The sequence below is a fragment of the Myotis yumanensis genome, unplaced genomic scaffold (assembly GCF_028538775.1).
Source record: "Myotis yumanensis isolate MYYU_CA2020_CCGP unplaced genomic scaffold, mMyoYum1.0.hap1 SCAF_2, whole genome shotgun sequence".
Classification (NCBI taxonomy): Eukaryota; Metazoa; Chordata; class Mammalia; order Chiroptera; family Vespertilionidae; genus Myotis; species Myotis yumanensis.
In genome coordinates, this window is record NW_027223753.1 from 203,103,578 (window position 1) to 203,122,677 (window position 19,100).

The 19,100-nt window shown below is 32.3% G+C and overlaps 1 protein-coding gene across 2 annotated transcripts in view; it reads left to right on the forward strand.

Moving 5' to 3' along the window:
* NCAM2 (neural cell adhesion molecule 2) overlaps window positions 1-19,100 on the forward strand; it is a 413,570-nt gene that overhangs the window by 380,213 nt on the left and 14,257 nt on the right. Inside the window, exon 16 of one of the 2 annotated variants that reach the window (XM_070406990.1) lies at window positions 2,101-2,604. The exons of the other annotated variant lie outside the window; for it this stretch is intronic. Coding sequence (XP_070263091.1) covers window positions 2,101-2,207 — 107 coding nt within the window. The 3' untranslated portion in view covers window positions 2,208-2,604. Of the gene's footprint in view, window positions 1-2,100; window positions 2,605-19,100 lie in introns of those variants that run through there. 2 annotated transcript variants of the gene reach the window in all.

Here is a 19,100-nt window from a genome sequence, read left to right on the forward strand (position 1 = left end):
TCTGTGTGTGACAGGGTACGGAGCCTCATCCCCCCTGATGGGCCCTGCTCTGTGAGTGACAGGTGGCAGCGCCCCAACCCCCTGATCGGCTCTGCTCTGTGAGTGACAGGGGGCAGCGCCCCAACCCCCTGATTGGCCCTGCTCTGTGCATGACAGGGGGCGGCGCTCCAACTCCCCAATCAGCCCTGCTCTGAGCCTGACCAGGGGCTGCACCTAGGGATTGGGCCTGCCCTCTGCCACCCGGGAGCAGGCCTAAGCCAGCAGGTCGTTATCTCCCGAGGGGTCTCAGACTGCGAGAGGGCACAGGCCGGGCTGGGAGAACCCCCCTCTCCCCCCCGAGTGCACAAATTTTTGTGCACTGGGCTCTAGTACATATATATTAGTTTATACTACATTTCTTTGTAGTACATGATTCTTATTTTAAAAGTATTTTGTAATTAACAATATTTTCTCACTTTTACTATTTAAAGTTGTGTTTATTTTGAAAGATATGTTTCTTGATTTATGTAGATAGTGTGCATATTCAGTTATGTTCTCTTTTGAAATATTCAAGCATAATTCCACCTCATTTTATTTTAAAAATATGAGAATATTGGATAATTGTGACAAATTGATTCTTATAAAAATGATTACGAAACTAGATAATAAAAAATTATTTAGAACTAGAGTCTGGCAAAATGGCATTTATTGATTTGTTATGTAATTTTGATGACTAAAAATACTCCCTCTTGGTGGCTTGAATATACTCGTTTTAAAAATATCCTTGGAAATAAATTTATTTATTTTATCATTTATTTTTACTTACACACATTTTATCATTGCTTTTGACCTAAAAAATATTTAAATTATTTGTTTTAACCAAATAATATTAGTATCTTTAATAATCACTTACTTTCTCTTCTCTTGTTGCTATGATTGAAGAAACGTCTAATTTTAACATTGAGTATCAATATAATTTGGTGAAAATCGCTTCAATCATATATTCTTAAGATCCAATGGTAAAATGATTCTATCATGTGAAATCAAGCATGAGAGTTAACAAACTCACAAATAAATTATATAAATAATCACCAATAAATAAATTGCTAAAATTTTTCAGGTAATTTGTATTTATTTTCTGGGCTCTTTGACAATACTTCCGACTATATATTATTTTGATGATATTTACTCTAGTTCCACACAAATCCTGTATATACCTTCATCTCTAAAGTGCATGGCAATTACTAAAATGTTTTCTTAAGGTTAAATGTATTATTACAATATAAATTAGATAAATTTCAATACAGTGATGGTATTGAATTCAGTTATTTGGGAAAACCGTCATTTTAACTATATGGGAAATCTCAGTCAATTCTAAATATAAATTCTACATGCAAAATAATATTTCTTTGGTTTAGCACATAATGAAAAAGTAAGTCTATAAATTATTTTCATAATCTTTGGTTCTTAAAATTATTTTTCATGAAGTACAGTGACATATGTCTAAAGTGTGCCTGTGGTCAGTTGAATTAATGCTTCTTGATTCTATTCTTATTACAAATTTTCATTGTGTAAATATGTAAATTTTACTTATTTCTTGGTAGTTTATTTATTATTAATAATAATATTACTTTTATTCAATGAGTGTCTTATAAGAATTTATGGTAGCAAAAAATTATCAGTAAACATTGCAGAATTTGCTTAGCTCATATTTAAAGCAGCTGTTTGAATTTGCCAGGAGCACAATGGAGTGATTGGTGATTTTTCTCCCATAAATCATATATTCATTATAGAATAATTAAGATGTTCACATTTAAACAATCAATGATAAAACCAATATCTAAGTTATATGAAATAAAAATTATTAATATTGACCGTTGGCTATGTTTTTAATATATGGCAACTATTTAGAAATGTTTTATACAAGATTTTTACTATTTTTTGTCTTGTATCAAAATAATTGGCAATGGCATTGTGGAAATCTTGCATTAATTATTTTCTCTTTTTTTCTTTCCTACTATCACTTTTTTTCTTTTCCTTTATTTTCATGTTTTTAACTCTACATTTTCCTTTAATTATTTTATTCTTATTCTATTTTCAAAAAATTATTTCATCGTGCAGATAAATGCTGTGAAGCGAATAAAGGCGAAAATGGAAGCCAGTCATGGCAGCTGAATGCTGCTGGGTTTTCTTTCATGATAGCCATAAGTTTGTCTTGCATGTTTTAATGTTATTGTCATATCATAAGATATTTCCTTTTATAACCTGCAATCTATAAGGCTAATCTAAAATTATAATAAAAGATTTTCTAAGTTCCAATTAATTATATATGTATATTCACCCATAAACAATTCGCTTTATTTTCCTTCCCAAAATTGTCAACCTATAAAATAGATCATTTGTCAGAAATTCACTGAAGGAAGTTGAATCAGGATTGTTTTTTTCAGATATCAGTTCACTGAATAACTTGCTTCATTCGAAAGTTTTCTTTAATTTCTACAGTTGACCTGTTAAATAAACATCATGTCATTTTTACTTGGAATTTAGGCATTTGCTACATCTAATCTTTCTTCATTCAGTTGTTTTGCAAATATAACTCAATATCTATGGACATACATTGTATAGTTATTCTATTATATAGAATGGTGGATTTTTTATATTGATTTTAATTGTCATTTTTTAAAATGTAAGTTTTCTACTAAAAGAACATTTCTAACATATAAATCATAAACCTGATCATTTTTATTATATTAGATATATATCTCTATTGTGCTGACTCTTTTAATTGATCTTAAATTTCATAAGGAATAAACATGAAACACAGTTTCTTCTTTTGAAATTGAACACTAATGAAACAAATCCAGATGGTTTTTTTTTTTTAGTAAATGAAAATATCTCTATGCAATTGCCCCACAGTAAATGATAAATTAAATGTGAATATGTTCAAATTGTACCCTGTTCACTTGACTTGGATTGTGTTTTGAGCTGCCATCAAATTGATGTTCTAGCAATATATATACTTATTTATTACATTTTCTTGAACATCTAAGAGTCAATTACTTTGCAAGGCTCAGAGAGAGAAGTAATATGTTAGCTATTGCTTTCAAGAAGATGAAATTAAGATAAAAAGGTGTTACTAGATTCCACCTTTTAAGGGAAGCTGGGTTTGAGGGAGTAGTATGAGTAATGATTTTCTTTTCTTTTTTTTTCTTTTTCGTTCATTATAAAATGAGAAAAGGATATTCTGTGTTTTTCACTGGCAACTAACCTTAGCAAGTAATTCTTTCTTTAAAAAATATATTTTGTAATTTATTTCAGAGAGGAAGGGTGAGGGAGAGAGAGAGAAACGTAAATGATGAGAGAGAATCATTGATTGGTCAGCTGCCTCCTACATGTCCCCTCTTGGAGGTCCAGCCCACAACCTGGTCATGTGCCCTGATCTGGAATTAAACAGTCACCTCCTGGTTCATAGGTCTAGGCTCAACTATGGAGCCACACTCAGCAGGTAGCAAGTGATTCTTACTACTATTCAGGGCAATTAGGAAGCAGTCAGATTTACATATATTCACAAGAGTGACCATAACTCACATGGTAAATTGAATTCTTAGGTCTGGGATTTGAGGTTCATTCATCAAAAACTACTTTGTTGCATGAAAGTATTCTCTGTTTCTTATTTTTTTTAACTTTATTTTTATTGTTGACACTGTTATGGATGTCCCCAAGGTCTAAGGCTAGACTTGCCTTCATTAGTCTGTTTTCCATACTCATTGCTATCCACTGCTGGTTTTTCTTCTGCCCAGCAACAGAAGACCCACCCACAGACTAAACATACTTCTGCTTCCCTCCTTTTTCCCCTGCTAAGTAAAAAGGAAATCCCAATTTGTGCATTTTGGGAATCTAACCTATTTTTTCAATAATGTTCTGGGTTTTTTTATTTTTTTGTTTTATTTTTTGTTAATCCTCACCCGAGGATATTTTTCCATTGATTTTTAAGGAGAGAGGAAAAGATAGACAAAACATCAATTTGAGAGAAACACATGGATTGGTTGCCTCCTGCATGAGCCCTGACCAAGGCCGGGTCTGGGAGGAACCTGCCACCAAGGTATGTGCATTTGACCAGAATGGAACCTGGGACCCTTTGGTCTGCAGGCCAACGCTATATTCACGGAGCCAAACCAGCTAGGGCAGTAATGTTCTGTTTTTAAATCAGCATAGAAAATGTCTGTTTACTAAAGAACTAAACATAATTGCAATTATATTCCAGGATGTCTGAGTTTGGATAAGATATGTAGATATGCTTATTACAAATGTGTAGAAAGTACTTGGAAAACAAAGAGTTTAAAAAATACTTCCAGGAATTTTTTTTCTCATTCATCATAACCTGCCTGGATCTTTCCAAAAAGTTAAAAATATTCCCGCAAGAAAGTCTTGCAGAAATTCTCTTGACTTAGCATATATTACAAAACACTTTTGTGGAGAACATGGAATACTAGTATGTTCTCTAACTCAAGGTCACCGAGAGTGATATGAAGAACACTCAGTCAGGTACATGACACCTAGACTGACATTTTGACAATTCAGAAAAGAATCTAAAATTAAAATTCTATCCTAGTAGAATTATTTCCATTTTAGTGAGCTGTTCATTTTGATTTTAAACATCTAAGTATAGATCAAGTTGTTAATCCTGAAATTAATAAGCAGTCTATCATTTGGCCAAATTTTATTCTTAGATGAACAGTTATTTTACAGCTCTGAGATATGCATAAAATCTTAAAAAATATTCTCAGACATCTCAAAGTACTAGGTTCTGTGCTTTGCATTCTATAAGAAATTGAAAAGCACAAAACTATAAACAGTGCAGCTATTGCATTTCAATAAATGAGTCAGTAGAGATTGTAAATAACCTTCTTTGATTATAAAAAAATCTCAATGTGTGTGTTGCTGAATTATTTTTTATTATCTGAGCTTTAATTTTATTATATGTATCCATAAAATCTAACTGACAGTTCTTCTTGGCTAACTACTATCTGTCTATAGTTTACAGTTCTAAGTAAATAAATGTGATTATTTGGTAAGCAACACATAAAAATTCAACTTATTTTAAGTCTTTCTACAGTATCATTCAATGATTTTTTTATCTAATGGATTTTTAAATAAAATTTTGTGTCTGAAATGTTCAAATATGAACTTGTGTATAAGGTGAATTTTGTGTTAATTATTATATATAACCATAAATATGTGCCTACATCAATTGAATATATATATATATATATATATATATATATATATATATTTCATATCCTTAAGTGATAAATCATTTCAAAAGATGGTTTTGACCAAATAATAGCAGTTACATAGCTAGGTTGATGTGCTTATGCATGATTACTATTACCTGCATGTGGAATATCAGGTTAAATATTATATGCAAACCTGAAATCTCTGTATGCTTCCCAACTTCATACAAGCCTGTTTGTCTGTCTTCTTTCCTTTATATATCATTCAGTCTTAATGGTAGCTAGCCTAATTCAAACTCAATTATTTATTAAATATTTATAAGATCACCAACACTGTTTCAGATATGCTAGCAGATTATGCTTAGTAAGTAGCAGTAAATTCTTCTATCCTACAAAATATTTTCTTGCATGGGAGAACCTTAGGTAGATGGCTAATTTTGATCCTCTCCTAATATTATTATTCAATAAGAATAAATATATTTTATTAGCTCTGCAATCCTATTCTTTCCAAAACCATTATGCAAGTGCACATATATGCATTCCTACTGGAAGACATGGACAAGATTGAAATTTTAATGACTTGTTTTATTTTTTTAACGTTTCTTTCATCTTTTTCTTAGCTTAAAATATCTCAAGTATTTAGAATTTTAAATATATATATGTTATATATATATACATATATATGTGTATATATACATATATAGATTCTAGACTCTAGACATTGGATTCACATTATATATATAACAAATACTTGTATAAATAATTTCATTGCAAATAATTTTGACTTTTTAAATATTCAATTCTTTTAAAATCAATAATTAAAATTACAAGTATGCACAGTAAGTCATAGGTTATATGATTTGTGTCAATTTGAAAACTATTATATTTAATTCAAATGTTTTCTATGTAAGAGCATTCATTAAATATATTTAATTTAAATTAAACCTAAAATAAGCAAAATTCTACAATGATTTCAACACGATTGAATTTATAAATGTTCACTTATATTCAAGAAAATGTAGTGTGCAAGAGAGAATCAAGCCATGCACTTTTAGATCTGGGTGAACTGTCAGATACATGAGAGCCTTTTTATTAATTATTGTTAATACGGTATACCTACACTAAGAATGTAGAAATAAAATTTTAAATTACAAATGATTTTTGTGATTCAAGATGGATATTTATATCACTAATATAATAATTCAGTATGTTTTTCTCTAGCTTTCAAGAATAGTTAGCTGCTTTTTTGTATAATATTCTTAGTTTATAAAAGTTTATTAAATATCTCTAGTCATGTAAAATTATCTGAAAATTTTAAACTCTTTGGTTTTGGTTATATTAGCAACATTAATAACTTTAAATAATATATTATCATACTACCTAAATTAAATGTTAGCATTTATAATTTTCTGTAGCCCTATGTATTATGATTCCACTTGAATAAAGCTAAAGAATCATTAAGGTCATACCTAATTAAATCATTTTATTCATTTTATTAATATTCAAATCTGGGGCATAACATATCTTTAAAACAACATTTGAGTGAATACAAATTAAGTAGGACCTTTTATTTTGGTCTATTTCCTTTTATTCTCCTTCCTTCTTATTTTTTTCTTTCTAATATCCCCCTCTTATCACCCTCCTTTTTCCCCTCTAAATAACTGGACAATAATAAATAGGATGTATTTAATTTTTTAAATCTTTATTGTAGTTGTGTTTCTTCTATTCCTTTTCTGTTAGTCATGGGTATGTCCCTGCATATGTCATGAAACTTCACCAAAGCTAATGCATTGAATGGGCAGCTCAAATTTATATATGTAAAATGATTGTAGATACAGGTATTTTACAAATAGCGCTTGAAATGATTTTAATATAAACTTAACTTGGTAAAAAGACTATTTCCAAATCAGCTATGTGATTAAAAAATAAAGACTATTACTTAATCGCTATTAATATTTTATAGTCAATCTTAGAATTCAGAAGATATCAGTAAACTTTAGGTCTTCACTAAAATAAAGTCTTTCTAACATCTCATTAAGTTGTTCTCTTTCTAATTATCTTCAGAATTTGAGTATTATTCTAGAGTTAACAATTTTTAACTTAAATATAAAGTTGTAGTATTTTCTCTTTTTACTTCATTGTACTTAAGAACTTGATAAAACACATAAAGATATAAAAGTAGATAAGCAGCATCTCAACTTTTACGTAAGGCAAATAATTCAATAAGTTTAAATCTAACTGCTCTAAAATAAAAGAGATGGGAGTTTAGTATCAATGCTTTGTTTTCCAAATACCTTTGACATTGTTACCTTTTCTAAGATTATGAACCAGATTAACTCTAGTACTGTCCTCCCTTCCAAGTGGCTATTAACTATTTTTAAAGTTTAAAATATCTGCCCCTAAATAGCACCAGAAGAGTGGAGTGTTCTATTATATCAGTTTTAGCTACTATGAAACAAAATTGGTATATATTAAAAAAACAACACCCAAGGGAAACATATATTCAAGAGTTCTATTGGTATATCTGAGATGATCTGAACTGCAGCTGATGTCCTCATGTCTTTGTTGGTCAACTATTATTTTATTTACTTTTTAAAGACTTGTGTGTTCAAGTAGAGCTGAATTTTATATTAAATGTGAACTTATATAATGTTGGTTGTATTAAGCCTAGGTATATTGCAAAATGTCTTAATTGTGTATGTTCAAGTTAAGTAATTATTATTCCATTTTAAGTACTAAAATATAAAGTTACATATCTCAAACATTTCATAATATTAAGAGGTAGCATCATTTTTTAAAGTACACCATATTTTTAAAAATTCTATGTGTGTACTAAGTGGCCACTATGAAATAATTTTTCTAGCTAATTTTTTTTTTCCTAAAAGCAAGCAACTACAACTCACTCTTTTAAATAATATCCACAATTCATGAACTTTTTTCAAGAATATTTTTATCTCACATCTTACATTGATTTTATGTATAACACTTCTGATCTGATTATTTTAATTGCATTTGTTTTCATCATAGGTTGTTTTCATGAAAAAATGTACATTATAAATGTATTGTCTTCAGTATCATCTCTTATTTGAAACCCTCAACATAATAATCAACACTATATGTATTCTTATGCATGTGTTTCATAGTATATTAAATGTCATTTTATTTTCTGTATTTTTGTGTCTCCATTGTTGTAATAAAGAAAACTGAGGAAAAGCTTTGTTATATGTGTTTTCTTTATTACTGGTACAAACTCTTTCTGTCCTCGTTGTGTGTTTTCATTTCTAACTTGGTCAACTCCTATATTTCAGTGTGATAAACATATAATAATTGATTTCTCTTTTGGAAGAAATAATACATCATCAACAGACATATTCTAAAATAATTTGGAAACAGTAACAAATACTGTTATTTTCATAGTAAACTAATTCTAGAGTCTTCTTAGAAACTTTCATTGCTAGTGGGAGGCCAAAATAACCAGATGATAACAGTAAAACATATGAATATGCGTAATGATGTCAATAATTATTGAGTAGTCTGCATTGCTACAATGCAGACATAAATGCTTAAAGTGGTTTCCTCCAATTACTTTAATTAATATAGCATTGTAATTCAGTTTGAACACCATGAAAATAAAGTCGTAGAAAATCATTAAGGTTCTTAGCTTATCCACAACCAAGGTATGAAGCATAAATGACTCTGGGAGTTTACAGATCATAATAAAAATAATACAAAACAGAGGGCCTCTTTTTTTTTTTGACATGTACTGTGTCATACACTGTGCAGAATACCTAAGTGCAATATCTTATTCACTTTTCATACAGTCCCTCTGAAGTATCATTTCTCCCATATTTTAGATGAGAATGGTGAGGACTAAAGCAGTTAAATAATTTACATAGTAAAGAGTCACAATTAGAACCCAGATCCAGTGCTCTTAATAAAACAGGTTACTGTCTGGCCAGTGTGGCTTAGTGATTGAGCATTGACCTATGAGCCAGGAGGTCAAGGTTAGGGCACATACTCGGGTTGCCAGCTTGATCCCCAATAGGGGGCATGCATGAGGCAGCCACTCGATGATTCTCTTTCATCATTGATGTTTCTATCTCTCTCTCTCCCTCTCCCTTCCTCTCTAAAATCAATAAAAATATATTTTAAAAATAATGTCTACATTTTGTTGCAATATTTAAACTTCTCTCAATTAATACAATAGTTATAGAAGTTTTGTATCTTGTTTTTGTTTTATTGTTTTTTCTTGAAGTCTCATGACAATGAGATGATATGAAATGGGAAGTATCTGTCATTGTTTGACATTTTTCTAATGACAGCCACATTACCTTTATATTACTTTATTGTTTTGAGCCATTGTGAAGAAGCTAAAGAGATTTGAGGAAACCTAATCTAATCAAACACCGTTATTTTATTATTTATTATAATAAGAAACTGAGGATCAGAGAACCCAAGTAATTAGTCATGGACATAGTCAAGCAACTTGAAATCTCAGTTTTCTTCTTATATTTCTATTATTAAATTACACTGAACCAATTCTATTCTATACATATATGGTCTTATGTCTTCAACCTAGCTCCATTCATTTCCGCTTGATTGGCTAACAGAGAAAAGAATGTGGCAAAGTCAAGGCCATGTATTTACCCGCCACAGTTTCTGCCAGGAGTCATGGTACTTCTATTAGCTGTTATCTTTCTCACTTCAAGTTGTAAATGTGGCTGCTTTGCCATGATCAAGGGAATAAACTCACACCGAGTTTATAGTCTTAAACGAGTAACAAATTAAACTGTATTACTTTATGATTTTTACACATTTTCTGAAAATACTTTTTAAAATGGCATTTACATGGTTGGTAGAAATAGGTATTTTAATATTATATAAATAGTATTTTTACTTGCTGTCTAATAACAACTAAAATATATATTTCCATCTCAGCATCTATCCTTTGCATTTTAAGAAATCAAAATAAACAGTTTCAACACATCATTTGGATAGTGGCTATGTGCTTGCCTCTCTTCTGACTTCTCACTTATTATTACAAACATAAATATTAAAATATTGGGAAAAATCACAGTAAAATGTAGTTATTTTTTTCTACTTAAGTAGGGCTTTAAATCATCTCTTCAAACTGGCATTTTTGTTTTTGAAGAATTCATGAGCAACAAGCTTCAATTTGCTATTGTTTGCTGTTGTTTCTATATAATTTCAAAAATACTAAACTGGGTATGGTTGTTATAAAGAAGGTTACATGCAAAACTCCCTAATGCTTTTGAAAACAAGAAAATATTAATTATAAATGTCCTGTTTACAATGTTTAGACATGTTTAAAATGTTTAGTTTTAATACTATAACTTGATTTTTTTAAATATATAACCATAATGAATAAATTGAAGTCTCTAAGATAATATAGTGAGTGTCTAAAACTGGAAGCTTCACAAAACTCAATATGTTATAAATTACTGGCAAACTCATAATTCCATTCACATATTTGTTTATATTTTTCATCTATTGTCTTATACATTTAGAAAATTCAAAATATGTATATTTGAGAGTTTTATAATAGATTACACAGACTGGGATGTCAACCAACAAGCAAATTGTAAAATATCAATTTTAGTTTAATCTTATATGGATGTGATTCAATATAGTCTTTTTAAATGTATCTTTTGTTTATCAAAGAAAGCTTTTCTATTTTCTATATATGGTCAATCTATTAATATTAACAGGAAAATGAAAATGGGCAGGTAATGGATGATCTACAGAACTGAAATTTAAATTATTAAATTCTTTATCACTGGTCAATATCATAATTCCAATTTAAAAAGTTTCTTTTCTAGCTAGCCAATAGACACCTTCATTACCCAATGGGAAGTAACTGAATCACCTCCACCAAAGCAAACTGAGTAACCTGCAAATGGAGAATGTACAGAAATTATGGAAGTCAAAATTCCCATACAAGTCTAATGATTATACATTGGATTGTTTACTTTTTACAGGGCATTGTTTAAAAATATGTTTTTATTTATTTTTGGAGAGGAAGGGAGAGGGATATAGAGATAGAAACATCAATGAGAGAGGAACATCATCGATTGGCTGCCTCCTGCACGGTCCCTACTAGGGATTGAGCCTGCAACTGAGGTACATGCCCTTGACCAGAATTGAACCCAGGACCCTTCAGTCCACAGACCGATGCTTTATCCACTGAGCCAAGCTGGCTAGGGCAGCAGGGCATTATTTAGAAAAGATAAATGTTAAAACTTTAAGGGGGATTGAGTAGGTATTTAAAAAACAGGGTGGCCCTAGCCGGTTTGGCTCAGCGGATAGAGCGTCGACCTGTGGACTAATGGGTCCCAGGTTAGATTCTGGCCATGGGCACATGCCCTGGTTGTGGGCTCGATCCCCAGTGGGGAGTGTACAGGAGGCAGCCAATCAATGATTCTCTCTCATTATTGATGTTTCTATATCTCCCTCTTTCTTCCTCTCTGAAATTAATAAAACTATATTAAAATAATAATGATAAACAGAGTGAAAGTGATGGGACATTTGAAATGTCATTCCATTTATAAGGATATGGGATAGTTATACATAATTATAAATGTATATTATAAAATTTACAGTATTTTATCTCACACAATGTCTATTTTTAAAACATTTGAATAGACACTAATGATCTAAAGTTAATTCAATCACTAACCACATGTAAAAGGCTGAGTGTAAGTACTCTCTTCTTCAGTGTAAACATCAAACTGGGTTGGCATGCCTGCATGCATTATGGAAATGAACATGAAATAGGAGAGAAGGAAGACTGGCCAGAAATTCCACAGCGTAGCCCAGACCTCTACTCTCTCCTTATAACCATTAAACAGGTTCTACTTCCTTGGGTGTGTCTCTCTAATAACTCCCTGCCATCTTTTGGGAAAAGGTCTCTCTTTGTAGGTTTTGTGGGTGGTGGTGTTTGTGTCTATTTTTATTTTGGTTCACTTACTTGTTTGTTTATTCCGTTGAGAGGCCCGTCCTCTCTAACATCATTTATCACTTCATAAAACCCATCCCCCTAATCAACACAAAATCTTATCTCTAATATCCGTGTATGTCTTCTAATTTCAGAATATCATATATTTTCTTTCCTACATCTCCCATCTTCGCTCATGCCATGCTCTGACTGAAATACACTCCTCACCTCATATGGAAAACTTCTTCAACACCATCTCCAACATTATCTTCTCTATCATGCCTTCTTTGACCACTAACCGCTAACTTCTATGCTTCTTCCACCTATCTGCTCAGGACACAGTGTTGTTAACTATTAGGAAAGCATCAATTACACTGAATTTCAGTTTTTAAATTACACCTTACTCAGCCCTCCCAATATATTATGAGCCTCCAGAGAAGAAAACACTTGGTCTTTTTCTTATTTTATCCTAATAACTGCTTGATAGAGTTGTTTAATAACATTATAATAAATTAAAGGATGATCAACATTAAAGGATGATCACATATTTTTTTTTTACCAATTTATTCCTGGACAAAAAAAAAAAAAGAACAACAACAAAAAACACAACATTTTTGTAATATCAAAGGACCAGAAGATCTTTTGAAAATATATTTAATGTGTAATTATGCCTTTGTTAACAAACATATATAGGAAAACACATTCAGAAAGAAGTATAGTTTTAAAAATTATAAATGCTATTTATACTAAATATACTGGTACATATATACAATTCCATTTTAATTATTAAGCCAAATGTCTTCAATTACTACTTTTTCTTTCCACAAGTCATACATTAAAAAAATGTCTGGCCCTGGCCAGTGTGCCTCAGTGTTTAGAGCCTTGGCCTGTGCCCAAAGGGTCGTGGGTTAAATTCCTGTTCAAAGGCATGGACCTGGTTGCAGGTTTGCTCCCCAGGGGCATGTGCAGGAGGCAATTAGTTGATATGCCTCCCTCACATCGATGATCTCTCTTTCTCTCTCTCTCTCTCTCTCTCTCTCTCTCTCTCTCTCTTTTTCCTCCCTTCCTCTCTCTCTGAAAAGCAATGATGGAGAAAATATCCTCAGGTGAGGATTTACAACAACAAAGATGTCTGGTTGATCAACACTTCATTGATACCCTACCTTCTCCCCCAAAATACCTCTTAATAGCGAGAAGTGATTTGAAAGAAATTTTTGGATTTCCACTGAGTTTATATATTTAAAAAAAAAACTGTATAGTTATACATGTAACAGAACATTTTGATAGATTGGAGTGACTAAAAATGGAGACAGTAATAAGGAACAGGTGACATAAAATACAGTTTTCATCTCTCAAAAAAGGAAGGTTGTATGAAAACAAATTTGGTAGTAAGCAATGAACTGTCTATATCAATATTGTTTAACTGAGTATACATAGGAAAGACATGACCACCTTGTTAAAATGTACTGAGAATTTAAAACAAATACAATAACAACACTAGGCTTTATTGATATATTTGAATAATGTTGAAATATTATTGGTAAATTCTGCTTATAATTTTTAAAATCTCAAAATTTATAATTCCTAAATTAATATGTGAATACTACAAATGGTATCATCAAGGGATAAAAAAGCTAGACAATTATATAAAATGAACTTCCACATAATATTATTCTCTAACATGAACTTTTATAAAGAGCTCCATAGAACTCAATACATGTTCATTTAAAACACAGCAAATTACTGATCTTAAATCTAAAAATGCCTCCTACTCACAAAGCTCTTATTAACCAGTATAATTTTATATAATTATGTACTTTTTTCATGATTAGAACTCAATTTTGATTTTTAATATACAAAAGTGGGCAAAAGTAGGGTTTCTTTTTGCCATTGTGATATTCTTTTGAGTTAATAAAGCTACTGTCATAATTATAACCTGCATGTGTTTCTCTATATAAACAAGTGTAAACCTACTTTTGCCAACCCTTGTATTTTTAAAGATTTTTTATTTTAGCATTCCAAGAAATCTTTTCTGAAATGCAGTCCATTATGTGCTGCTAGCATCACATACTTTTTTCTTTAAATTGTTCATTGAAAAATGCATGAGATTACATGTTATACCCACACAATTTTCATTCAGCTAGTTCGGGCAGCAGTCAAATATCTGAATAATATGAAATCAGGTGAACTTAAAATGTCACTAATAAGTGTATTTTGTCAGGAAGTTGAATGATGTAAATGCTTTTTTTTTTTTAAATCTCATGAACTCTATGAGCAGTACATAAGGGAACCAATATACAACAGAATAAGAGATTAGAACACAAAAGATGTAGTTTTATTGTTTTGTAGGGAGGAGCCTTTGATCCATTTTGTGAAAATCTTGTGAGAGTATTAATTTTATTTTTATTTTAATGAAGATGAATGTATCTGAAGTAGTGTACAAAATAGCAATAAAAGTAGCTATAATCACAATAATAGTGAACTAAATAAGACAAAATTAATTACAGAAGATGAGAATACCAAATAAAGAATATGTATATTCTTTTCCCCAAACTGAGCAAAAGTTAATGTCACCTATCAGAGACAATTAGAGCATTATTAATAATTAGCTTGTGTTCATTCATTTCAGCATCAGTCAAGAAAGATTTTAATTTGACTTATAGAGTAAGGAAGTGACCAAAAAGATAATTTACTATATAAATAATAAATAAATAAATAAATAAATAATAAAATTAAATTTAAAAATGTGTTGAGTTCTGGTTACAGTAAAATGTACAGATAAAACTAGAAGAATTAAAATGATCTTTAAAAAATGATCTCAATCTGAGGCCTTAATGAGGTAATTTATCAACAAACAGCAACAATAAAAAACACTTGTGAAACATAAATATGTATTTACGATTATTTTGTGCATCATAATTCATGAATATTAGCAATATTCAAATCAGTACTTAGTAAGTAAACATACTTGCTAAAATCTAGGAAGTTTTAAGCTAAAAGTAGAGATCTAATTTTCTAACAAATGATACTATAAACAAATAATGAACAATAAGTTACTATTTTGATTACCAAAGAATATTTTGGCTAGAATACATAGGAATTGTACATGCATTTAATAAAAAAATGAAACAATGAAATTATAATTATTTAAGTATATCCAATAGCTGTATGGCCAGTTGGACACAAAACAAGTGAACAATACCACTGTGACTATTTTAAAAATTAGAATTTCCATTAATATTTATTTTATATCATCTTTCTAATTTTTTTATATTTTAGTTGTACATTAAATTTTTCAAAGTATAAATATGATGTATTATTAAAGCTTATGATTTTTCAAAAACACCTATCTTAGGAGGATATACTCAATATTTCTCTAGTTATATGGGGAAATAGTAAAGAAAAAAAAGTGGCTTAAAGGAGAGAAAGAATATAAAATCTAATCATACTTACACTGAATTTGCTGTTTGAATTTTGCTTCTTTTAAGAAAGACTTTTTATTTTATTACTAGAGGCCTGGTGCATGAATTTGTGCATGGGTGGGATCCCTCCCAGCCAATCGGGGAGGTCGGGGGGAAGGACTGTGGGAGGTTGACCAGCTGCAGGAGGTTGGCAGTGGGAATGCACTGACCACCAGGGGGCAGTTCCTGTATTAAGCATCTGCCCCTGGTAGTCAGTGTGCATCATAGCTACCGTCTGGTCATTCAGTCATCTGGTCGTCCAGTGATAACAGTCACTTAGACTTTTATATATGTAGACTAGAGGCCCGGTGTATGAAATTCATGCATGGGAGGGGGGTGTCCCTTAGTCCAGCCTGCACTCTCTCCAATCTGGGACCCCTTGAGGGATGTGCCTCTCACAATCTGGGACTGCTGGCTCCTAACTGCTCACCTGCCTGCCTGCCTGATCACCCCTAACCACTCTGCCTGCTGACCTGCTTGCCCACGACTGCCCCCTACCAGCCTTCTTGCCCCCAACTGACTCCCCTGCCGGCCTTATTGTCCCCAACTGCCCCCACGAGCCTGCTTGCTCCCAACTGCCCCCCTGCCAGCCTGATTGCCCCCAGCTGCAACCCCTGCCAACCTGCTTGCCCCCAATTGCTCCCCCAGGTTTGATCACCCCCAACTGCTCCCCCTGTTAGCCTGCTCTCCCCCAACTGTCCCCCTCACTGGCCTGCTTGCCCCCAACTGCCCCCCCTGCTGGCCTGCTCACCCCCAACTGCACCCCCCCCCCACTGTCCTTATCACCCCCAACTGCCCTCCCCTCCCCTAACCACCTCTTCCCTGGCCCCGCCACCATGGCTTTGTCCAGAAGGTCTCTTGGTCTAATTAGCATATTACCCTTTTATTAATATAGATATTTATGTATTTATTTATTTATTTTGTGGTGTAGGGATAGGTGGAGGTGGAAGAGGGCATATATGGGATAAATGGTGCTATTTGTTTTTTTAATTTTTTAAATTAATGCAAAATGGTATTTTTAATCATTTTTGCTGATACAACTTGCAATGATTTTGTCATTTCTAATTAATACAGTTAAAGAGTATTGATCAGCCTTCACCAGTTTGGCTCAGTGGATAGAGCATCAGCCTGCGAACTATAGGGTCCGGGGTTCAATTCTGGTCAAGGGCACATACCTCGGTTGCAGCCTCCTCCTGGCTGGACCCTGGTCAGGGCAAATGCAGGAGGCAACCAATTGATGTGTTTCTCTCACATTGATATTTCTCTGTCTTTCCCTCTCTAAAAAAATCAATGGAAAAATATCCTCCAGTAAGGATTTAAAAAAAAAAAGTATTGACCAGACATTGGAAACCTCAGAAGTTCAAACATTTGTTTCAAACAGCAAAATAAAATATGAATCAAAATTGCATGCATCTATCAATTCAGGAATGAGCACCAGGCACCATAAATTCCAGAGGCTCCTAGTCATGACACAGAAGAGAAATGTGGTATTTAAAGCGATGGAAATAGCATGACATTGTGCACAGATTACTAATATCAATGGTTTTAACATTTCTGTCTTTAATAGAGAATTTTGTTACACATTAATAAAAGGTTTTATTTTATTTTTCTATTTTTAATTACACCTACAAAGGTGATATGAAAATCATGTTGTTTTCAAATATATAAAAAACAGATATTTGGAATTATTTTTTAAAATATCTAAAAAACATATAAATATGGCCTTCATACATGTATGCCTAATTCCCCTTTAGTTTAACTGAGAAAAGACAAGTCCAAAGACAAATCTTAATCTGATTTAGGTTCTGTTTAGGAGATTCAGTATGCCCTGTTAGAAATAGAAAGCTTCATAAATGCACTAGAGGCCCAGTGCACGAAATGCATGCACCAGAAGGGTCCCTAGGCTTGGCCAGCAATCAGGGCCAATCTGTGAGCAACCGGCGGGGTGATCGGAAGGCCTTCCGCGGGCACCCACCTTGGCCAGCCTGGCCCTGCCAGCTCACCAGCCCCACCCCCATCACTGCCACCACCAGTCGCCTCCCTCTTCAGGGTGACCAGCAAGGCAATTGGGGGACCCCCCACTCGCACTTGCCTTGGCCGGCCTGGGGCCTGTGGGCTGGGGGCAGCTCCTGAATTGAGCATCTACTCCCTAGTGGTCAGTGTACATCATAGTGACCAGTCATTCTGCCGTTTGGTCAATTTGCATATTAGGCTTTTATAATATAGGATAATGAGGCATTTCTCTATACACCTCTACAGGGTCAGAGACTACTATTTATTTTCTTGACAAGTGGATATATCAAGAAATGTAAAGGCTACACCTTGGGCATATGTCCTGACCAGGAATCAAACTGTGACCTCCTGGTTCATGGGTCAGTTCAACCACTAAGCAACACTGGCCAGCCATCTCTACTATTTTTAAATTTGGGAAGCTTATTAAAAGTTTTAAATCTTTTTTAACAATATTTTGTTGGCCTAATTTATACCCTAGCCTCATTTTCTATATTTTGGTTCTTTTCTTGCACTTTCCTATTTTTTGTTGACTTGGGGGATCCTAGAAAAAATATCACAGAAAATAATTTAATTTATAAATTTAAGATAATTTCTAAATCTAGAATGACAGGTGATTTAGGAAATCAGCTTGTCTAACATAATACAAGAAACTGTGTGAAATTCTTAGGGATGATTATTGGTTATTAAATTAGCACAATGTGTTTTCTTTTAAACGTATACATTACCCTACAAAGTGCCTTCTGTAATGCAAGGATATTTCCATACTCTAGTAAAAACTCTCACTGTTAACTGTTTGTCCTTGTTAATATAAAAACCTTATCCTACAAACGAGTAAAACCACATGGATCTTAGCTTTTTCGACTGACTTATTTTGCATATGTGGGATATAAAACTGGAACTCATAGACGAAGATTTAAACAGTATGGTGGTTACCAGAGAGAAGAGGTCAGGGGAACGGTAAAGGATAAAGGAGGTCAAATATATGGTGACAGAAGATAATGCAACTTTGGGTGGTCGTGGTCGGCACACAATACAATATACAGATCATATATCATAGAAATGTATACTTGAAACCTATATAATCTTATTAACCAGTGCCACCCCAATACATTTAATAAGTAAATAATAAAACAAAAATATTATTCTTTTTTTCCCTTTATTGTGTGTGTTAGAATCTAGTGATGTAATTTTGTTTATGGTTCTTTGTTGTTGTTTTTTTCAGATTTTTTAAATAAAAAATCCAAAGAGAAATAAGTACTTTCACACCAAAGTAAATTGGTTGCAGAAAAAAAAAAAGAAAATTTAGCTTTCACAGTTATTGTGTTTAACCTCATTGGATATGAGAATAGATATTTAAATATGTCCATAAGCTGACTTGTTACAAAACATAAAACATTATCTTGAACAATACTTATAACATAAACATAATTAATGACCATCCCACCCTTTTCAATGACA